The sequence below is a fragment of the Toxorhynchites rutilus genome, chromosome 1 (genome assembly GCF_029784135.1).
Source record: "Toxorhynchites rutilus septentrionalis strain SRP chromosome 1, ASM2978413v1, whole genome shotgun sequence".
NCBI lineage: Eukaryota > Metazoa > Arthropoda > Insecta > Diptera > Culicidae > Toxorhynchites > Toxorhynchites rutilus.
This window is the reverse complement of record NC_073744.1, coordinates 198,150,612-198,159,417: the sequence shown is the minus strand read 5'-3', so window position 1 is coordinate 198,159,417 and position 8,806 is coordinate 198,150,612. Positions and strand designations below refer to the sequence as shown.

At 42.9% G+C, this 8,806-nt stretch overlaps 1 protein-coding gene across 7 annotated transcripts in view; it reads right to left on the bottom strand.

The window, feature by feature from the left end:
• Positions 1 to 205: 205 nt before the first annotated feature.
• LOC129762216 (diacylglycerol lipase-alpha) overlaps positions 206 to 8,806 on the bottom strand; it is a 176,303-nt gene continuing 167,702 nt past the window's right edge. For 5 of the 7 annotated variants that reach the window (XM_055760271.1, XM_055760270.1, XM_055760272.1 and 2 more), the window contains one exon: positions 206 to 4,507. In XM_055760271.1, the coding sequence (XP_055616246.1) occupies positions 2,594 to 4,507 (1,914 nt within the window). In that variant the 3' untranslated portion in view covers positions 206 to 2,593. Of the gene's footprint in view, positions 4,508 to 4,661; positions 4,798 to 4,918; positions 5,215 to 8,806 lie in introns of those variants that run through there. The other 2 variants (XM_055760277.1, XM_055760275.1) reach the window with 2 other exon arrangements.

The following is an 8,806-nucleotide window of genomic DNA, read 5'->3' as shown; positions in this document are numbered from 1 at the left end:
GTGGACTCAGTCTATACCCCCTCCCCCCTCTCCGTGGACAAGAGTGGACATTTTCTTACCCCCTTACCAACCCCCCCCCCTAAAGTTGTCCACGTGGTATGTGGACAGCCCCTTAGCGAAATGCGATTCGGAGACAATAGGGAATTTCACTGAACACAAGAATGCACCCACACTCGAACTAGACAAAACTTTTATTAGAGAGTTTATTTCATTTTTTTCATGCGCTACTTCGATCAACTAACAAATATATTCTCTAAATAGTAATAATATTTCATAGTTTTCATTTGCTTTTTTGTTTTCTTGCAATTCACCGCTAATTTAGTTCTCATTTATTAATTTAGCTTGTTTGGTTTATTTAATTCCGTTTTGTTTTTGCTCTTCAATGTATCCGAGAGAAGTTTAGTTACACTAATTTATGACTTTTTTGATTATACAATTGGATTTAATGCTGATTTTTTGTTTGTGTATTGAGAATTTTCCCATTGGTTTTATGCTGTCTTTCACTAAATTTGTCCTTCACGATTATTTTTCCGCTTCCGCTTTCATTTTCAGAGTGTTTTCTGCTCACGTTATTGTTTTCTTGTCTCGTGAATAACATTCCCGCGGTGTCCTCCGGCGGAGCGGGAATGATTGTATGTACAAAATTTAGAATATTTAGACCCTCTTTCGCTTTGTGTCCATCTTCCCTCTTCTTCTTCTATGAATTGGTTTATTATGTTGCTCTCTAACAAGTGTTTTATAGTGGATACTGACTGAATACAAAATCTACGCATTCCTTAGTTCCATCATCTAACCGCTATAAGTCATTATGGTTTGTCTGCCCACTAATAGTAGTCCTGAAATTTGAAACTTCTTCTGTATATTAGCTAGTGTGGTCTTCTCTCTGCGTTTTCCCGAGTTTCACTCCTTCGATCGGGTACCCATTCGCCCGGCAAGTTGCTGCATTTTGGTCACAAGCTTATAATAGTTGAATTGACTTTTCTTGATCCTCCTACCGTCTAACTTAGAGCTAACTTTACCTCGTCTCGTTTCATCTTCAATTGTTTTTGGCACATTCGTTCGCTACAAGAAGGGGGCGTTTCTCGCTTCCACACCCACACGTACACACGCACATTGTCTGACTAGAGAAGTTATTTGTAATTTTTGGTATGATGAGATTCACTGTTAAGGCTAGCCTACCCCTAAAGGAACACGGATTGAGTGTGCTTGAGAACGAGAGAATGGACTTCGGAGAGGAAGTTGATACACTAAACCAGCGATACTCAACCTTTTTATTGAGATGGGCCACAAACACGATTCAGAAATGGTATCGCGGGCCGCAAAAAAAAAACAAATGAAGAAGGGTTGTTCGTAAGACACGACCACATTGTTGACGTAGGACTACGAAATCATAATCGGCGAAAACTCGAATATAAAAAATATAAAAATGCAAGAATGAAACTCTTCAGTACAAACATTCGAACAAATAAGCAATAAATGAGCATGTTTTATTAGTTCCTAGTTCGCGCTTGTGGAAGTAGAAAACAAATCAAGAGTAGAAATCCAAAAGATCGTGGTTTTCAATGTTGTCCCGCAGGTCTAGATCACACTGTGTTTCAAAGAGTTCTATCTGCATGTTTTCAGTGGCATGTCCATCATTGAATTTGAATTGGGTAGAAAATGAATGAAGATTTTTTTCATGTGCTTTGAATTTGGCTTGTGATATCTGCCAGGAAAGCTAAATCTGTCATCCATTCCGCGTTTTATAATTCTCAGCCGATTTTCCCTTACTTTACATGAATTCTGCAATTTCTTTACGAAAGTTAAAAGCTCATTGCACTATTTTTTCCTCTATCAAACCATCGTACCTCTGTAAAATATGGAATTTCGCTATACTGTGCTTCAAGCAAAGCTTAGAACTCACGATGATTCACGAACTCGTGTCAAAGTTGATTAACGATTAAAACAGCATTCTCGAATCCTTTATTTTTGGCGCAGAGATTCTCCTGATGCTATGATAATGCATGAATTGCTTTGAAACTTTGAAGATGAGTGATTTGTTCAAACGAACAATTTTCTCTCCTAACTCAGAAAATTTTCCAGCACAGGATGTGACAACAAACATGTTCATTTTTGGACGCATGCCTTGACTCATATTTTCATTTCAGAGTAAATCTTCGTGACAGCAACAGCAGTTGGAATAGTCTACCAACTGCGATTAAATCGATTCAATTCTGGTGTAATTTTCAAGAGGAGGCTCCAGTGAAGCTCACACTTAACGAGTAGAAAAAAAAGAGCTATAAGTAGTAGCAAAACTGAATAAGTAACCCCATATTTCATCCACATTGTTACATCAAAAACATTATTGTCTTACGTTACAAGAATATTCTTCTGAATAAATAAATAAATAATAAATGAAAACGGGCGAAACTCAAATTGCAATGTTTTCTCTATCCACATTGTCCGTAGAACGAAAGCTGCATTTGCTATTTCTATTTTATCAAAACGTTACTGAGGGACGTAGTCCTACGTCAAAAAACAATGCTAATGATTTCTGAGCCGCTGGTTGAGTATAGTTGCACTAAACTAAGATTTCCGAGCCGTGGTGAGCCCCTCACACATTGCTCTCGCCCTTCGGATGCCGACCGGGCGATGAATTCACCGATGAGTACGACGAGGACGAATGGATGGTTGCGATGCTCCCGCCGCCATTGCTGTTGCTCCCAGCGCTGAAACCTGCCGTGGCGATGGGATGACCAGCGGTGCTGGGATAGACGGAATTCTTCTTGCGGACGAAATTGGTTGGGGATGATTTTTCCACGAGATTCGCCAGCAGCGGGAGGGACTCGTTACGGGAGAACGCACCGATGTCGTCCTCGTTGTGGAAGCGCTTGCTGGCGGACGAGCCAGCTAGTTGATTCTTCAGATTCAGCCGTTGGCTGTTGATCGCTGCAACGGTGGACAATCGAATCGGACTGCCTCCGACGGGGTTCGAGAGAAGCGAGAGATGCTCATCGGAGGGTACCTCCTGATGGACGGGAAAATGTGACTCCAAAACGCCCGGTTTGAGACTTGTGTTCTGAAGAGTCCTACTGCTACTGCTACTGCTACTGCTGGAGATAAAGTTATTTGTACTGGAACCGCTGTGGTCAAGATCGCCGGTCAACGAAGACAGAGCGCTATGATAGGTGTCACTGGAGCTGGCCGTCTTGCTGGTGTCATGCGTACCCCCACTATCCCTGCTGTTGTTGAACTTGAATATGTTGAACGAGGTGTATTTGTAATTGTAGCATTCACGATGGTTGAATTTCTGGCAGCACGGTTCTCCCTGGGATCTTCGACAGGGACACGACGGACAGTTTGAGGTGCACTCCTTCTGTATCGCACTATCGCTTACTGTAAATGAGGTTTTCTTGGTTCCAGCACCACCCGAACTCGAGGTACCGCGGTGATCCACAGTCGCTTGACGTGCGGCGTTAATTTCGTCGAGGTTATCTGCCGACTTGGAGTTCTCTTTGATCGGCGAAGTACCCGCCGTGGTCAGTTCATCGGCACCGATTATTCCGTTACCTTTGAGGACGATCACATTATGTGCCGACTCGTAACTATCCACCGTTGAGTCACTATCCGAAGGCACCCGGTTCAGCACGAAGATCTTCCCCATCCGCTTGTAGCTGTTGATCGTCCGCATGTCTTCGGCACACAGCGACAGATTCCCACTTACCTTCGGCGTCCGTCGCATCACCTTGGGAGTGTGCAGCTGCGACTCGAGCAAGGGATCCGTCCCATCGCCTCTCGACTCTTTGTTCTCGCTTATCTTCTCCAAATACCGATCGATGCTGGAAGCCAAGTTCACCCCAACGCTAGCTCGCGAACTAATGCTGGAAAGCTCCGACAAACTCTCGGGACTTGCCAACGGTGCGAGTCCGAACCAATCGTCGTGGATGAGATCGATCTTCCCAAGATCACACGAGTTCTGTCGGGTGCCGTTCCAGGACAAACTTATTGGCTTTCGTTGAGTTGTCTCCGCCCGGGTCACGTTCGGCGAAGCGTCAAAGTTCACCATCTTGGCAGTCGTAGCATTGCTGGCGGAACTTGGCGCCCAATGGTGGTGTGGGTGCTTCTGCTGGCCGAGGTGTTCGTTCAGGATCACGGTCGTAGCCTCACTTGGTCCGGAGAGACTTTTCGGAACACCGCTGTCATCCATGATGCTCGACATTTGACTGCGAGCGCCAAATGTGCTGCCCCCCGCTACTGAGGATGCTTTGCTAGGTGGGTGGGTTTGCTCCTGGCCGGGCGTTTGAAGATTGGTAAAGGACGTCTCCAGACAAATTTTGTGCGGTACAGAAGGTGATGCAGGACTCTGAAGTGGAGCGAGGAGTGGTGCTTCGATGGGTTCCTGACAGATAAGCTGCTGGTGCTGCTGCTGTCCATCGGGGAACATTTCTTCGATGACATCCGAGGCGATCGATGAGTTGGCGTTCGATGACTGGCGCTGGGGTTTACGGGGGCCGATGGTGGTTATAACCTGTTTCAGGATGTAAAGAGAAATAAAGTCCGTCAGCTACAGAATTAGATGTTCGCCTGGATTCAGAGGAATTAGGAAGAAAAACGTACTTACGCCGGGACATTTTTTTGTGAAAAAGTAAATTTAGATAATGAGAGCCTGAGAGCTTACCTCACCGTGGGAAACGTGGGAAATTCGTTCGCACCAGTTCACCAACGGAAGAACACACGTGGGAGACAGGCAAACGTATAACCATCCAACAAGCATGCGAACTTACCTCCAGGTACGAAACCAAATAGCTTCAAAAATAACTGAAACAAACACAAAAAAAAAACGTAAGGGCACTTAAAACTTAAGAAAATAACTGTCCGCTTTTGGCAACTCTTTCAGCCCCTATTATTTTAATGATTCTAAGTTTCGCAGTTTCGCTACCTTGTGTCGTTAATGGTTCGCGGGTTGAGCGTTACGGCGGTGTCTCGCATCTTCAGGATACCGGCCCCGATGGTGATGGCGGGTGGTGCGTTCGTGGATTCGGTTTCTTGCAGTGTGAACACTTCCCCACCGGTCCCGTTTGTCGTGTCGACAACTACCACCGTGGTGGGTCCGGTTGATGGTGCCGGTTGCTGGGACACTGGACACTGGGTCTTCATCTTTTTGACTCCCGCACCTGCACCGCTTGAACCGGTTCCTCGGCTCGTCGTCGGTTCCGGACACGATTGCTCCAGGAACTGGGCGTGTTTGTGATGAATAGTTTTGCGAGGGAAGATGGTTCCAGTATTTCGAACATTCAGATGGTGCGGATGGTGAGTGGTTCAAGAACAAATTTTGTGTGGATTGGGTAGGTGTTTGTATGTGTGGGTGGGTGTGTGGTTTCCAGATACAGGAAAGAAAGGAAAAAAAGGGAAATAATTGTAGCATCTGTCAATTCGTTTACTAATTGCCACCACAACTGAGTGATGCGAACCACAGCTCTTCAACAGATCCCATCAGTTGTAATGACGTTATGAGTGGTGAAAAATAAACATAGTTTTGAAATAAAACAATGAGAAGCGAGTTGCTATTAAAATTTGGTACAATTCAAAAACAAGACACACCTTTAGTTGGCGCGAAAATGTGTGTACAAAAGAAGCAATAGTTTAACATGAGAGAGAGAGATAGAGCGAGAGACACACACTTAAAAAAATGTAATGTGAAGGAAATATTTATATAAAAATGAGAGACTTGGAGTGAATATTGAGTATAAGCGAGATGGAAATAATACCTCTGCCAATTGTTTGCGCACGCACAGTCCCTTCACCACACACGGTCATACATTTTAGACACACGCTGCCTTTTTTTATTTTAATTTAGTTTCGTTATTAGCGGACAGAATTATTTTCCTTGGAACTCAAACTTAACACAAGTGTAATGCAAATGATGGCTCGCGAAAGGTCTGCTTCGGTTTGGTTCGGAGGGAAAGCTACTTTGGAAAATAAAGAGCCCAACGCAATAAATTTAAACATGCACAAACAGATCAATAATAATAGTATAATAGTATGTACAAAAGTATGTTGCTAATGACAATGTCGGTTTTGTTTTCTGATAGTGTTCATTTGTTCGTATAACAAACTCATGAAGCCTGTTGGAGGAGCTTAAATTGAAGAATAACACCCTGTATGACATCTTCGTTACAAGACGACCGCTTTCAAGCATTCTTCATGTTAGATGCCATTAATACTCCTAGAGGGATTTCACTGTCTCGACGTAGTGTTGAATAATTGAAGCTTGATTCATTCGGAACCTTAAATCACAAAACCAGTTGTATCTCGGGATAGGTTAAAGGCACAAAAAATGTTTCTTTATCAAAATGTAGATAATTTATTGTTTCTTCTTAAAAAAAGTAATTGAACAAATTATTCAGCGGCTATTTTATTCCATGATCTCGACACAAATCTGATCAATACTTCAGGGGGCTTTTGTGAGCCTTGTTAAACGAAAGGAGACGTTCCCGCAGACACTCTTTACTTTACTATACATTTCCATTGTCTTGTTTGTGACGAGAACCTTGCTTTTCGGTCCCCAAATCTTTTGCTAAACCAAGAACATCCTGGCAAATTTATCAGCGGAAATGCACTTAAACTTGCTGGGGATGTCTCCTATGGCAGTGGCCTTCTAGAATTTCTGGCCTGGGAGCTGTCCAAAATTGATCTTCACGTACGTTTCGTCATCCATCAGCATCTTTGTACTTCATCAAAACCATGTTGTACAATTAGTATTCTTCGAGGGCGTCTTTTGGTCACCAAATTTTGCTTGTGCGTCTTGTTTGGTTACTCACAGGAACGGAAATTACGATAACTTTCTCGCATACGGATTCTCCGGATGGTGCTTTGGTTACAGTTGTGTTATTGGTGATGTCGTAGTCCAGGAGTTCAGGATTTATCTTAATTGTTCTCAATACCTCCAATCTCTGCTTCCGATCGTAAGTTCCCCTACTACGCGCCCTCTGATCCATCCGAACAGTTGTAAGTTCACGGAAACGTTTCAACACATTATACACGGTCGATTTAGTACCTGATCACGCCGAATTCTTCATGTGGAAGTCAAAATCAATTTTTTTTTCTCTTGGCTTCCACCCTGCACAGCTTTTTCGAAACAAAACGGATGAATGTGAATTTTTTTACCGTCGAATGACACAGATTTTCCAAACAATTTACTGTCAAAAGATTTCAGACTACGCCTACTACGCCCGTTGCTGTAAAATGCACAGTGATTCCGGATTCTAAATGATTTAAGCTTCAGAACAGGAGTTTTCACTGGTGATCAGGGTTACCATATCAACAGAATAATCTGTATTTCTACAGATTTTTTAGACTTTTTGAAACCAAGAATCTGTAGATACAGATTATAGATTGTTTGGGTTTCATACAGAATTTACAGAATTTTTAGAATTATGTTCCCATAAAAGGTACGGCTTCATGTTAATAATGTTTCTTCCCATCTCACCTATTATATTCATTTAGCCCTTGAATCTGTTTAAATGAGAATCACCCAGCAAACATTTTTTTTTTTTTATTAATCCGATTATTTTTACAGGCTCAGTTACATAAGTTTAATGGAGCCAAACTCTTAACTATATTTCAACTAGCATATATCAACATGTTGTTTCCTTAATTCTATGGTTAATGAAATAGGAAACCGATTACTCGCGGTCGACTCGAGTTTAGAAGGGTGACACATTTTCATTAGGAAAAGGATGGGATGTAAGGAGATGTGTGTTTACACTCGCACTCACATTCACATTCACATTCACATTCACATTCACATTCTCATTCACACTGACACTTCACACTCAATTCTTAAAACTATCCTTACATTTAATATGTGTTTACAATTTAACTTATTCTAATGTTAGTAGGAAGGGAACCGATAGCTCGCGAAGGACGAAAAGGAGGGGAAAAGGATGTATGAACAATCACACTCGAAGATCGATAGCTTTAAGGAAAACATATATTTGGGACATGTAATCAAGGTCTAACCGAGCCAACACATCTCTCACCGGCACATTGGACTGCTTTCCTCCAGCCCGAAGGGAGTTTTCTAAATTCGATCTGGCGACAAGATACAACTCGCACGACCAAACAACGTGTTCGATGTCGTGGTAACCATGGCCACAACCGCAGAGATTGCTGTCGGCAAGATTAAAACGAAAAAGCAGCGCGTCTAACGAACAGTGATTGGACATGAGTCGGGAGAAGGTGCGAATAAAGTCCCGACTCAAGTCCAGACTTTTGAACCACGGATTGAGGCTAACCTTAGGGATAATTGAGTGGAGCCACCGGCCCAATTCATCTTCGTTCCATTTGCGTTGCCAGTTAACGATGGTATTTTTACGAACTAAAGAATAAAATTCATTGAAGGCGATTTGACGCTGATAAATTTCGCCTTCAATTGCACCTACCTTTGCTAATGAGTCAGCCCTCTCATTACCCGGAATTGAGCAATGTGAAGGGACCCAGACAAAGGTAATGACATAACAGCGTCTGGATAAAGCACTCAAAATTTCTCGTATTCTCTCAAGGAAGTACGGCGAGTGCTTTTCCGGCCTCACTGAACGGATAGCTTCGACAGAGCTAAGACTATCCGTTACAATGTAATAGTGTTCAACAGGTCGTGAGGCGACGCTGTCCAGCGCCCAGTGTATTGCTGCCAATTCAGCAATATACACTGAGCAAGGATACTGAAGACTGTGTGAGGTGCTAAAAAAATTGTTGAACACTCCAAATCCTGTGGACTCATTCATAGAGGACCCATCAGTAAAGTACATATTATCACAATTGACAC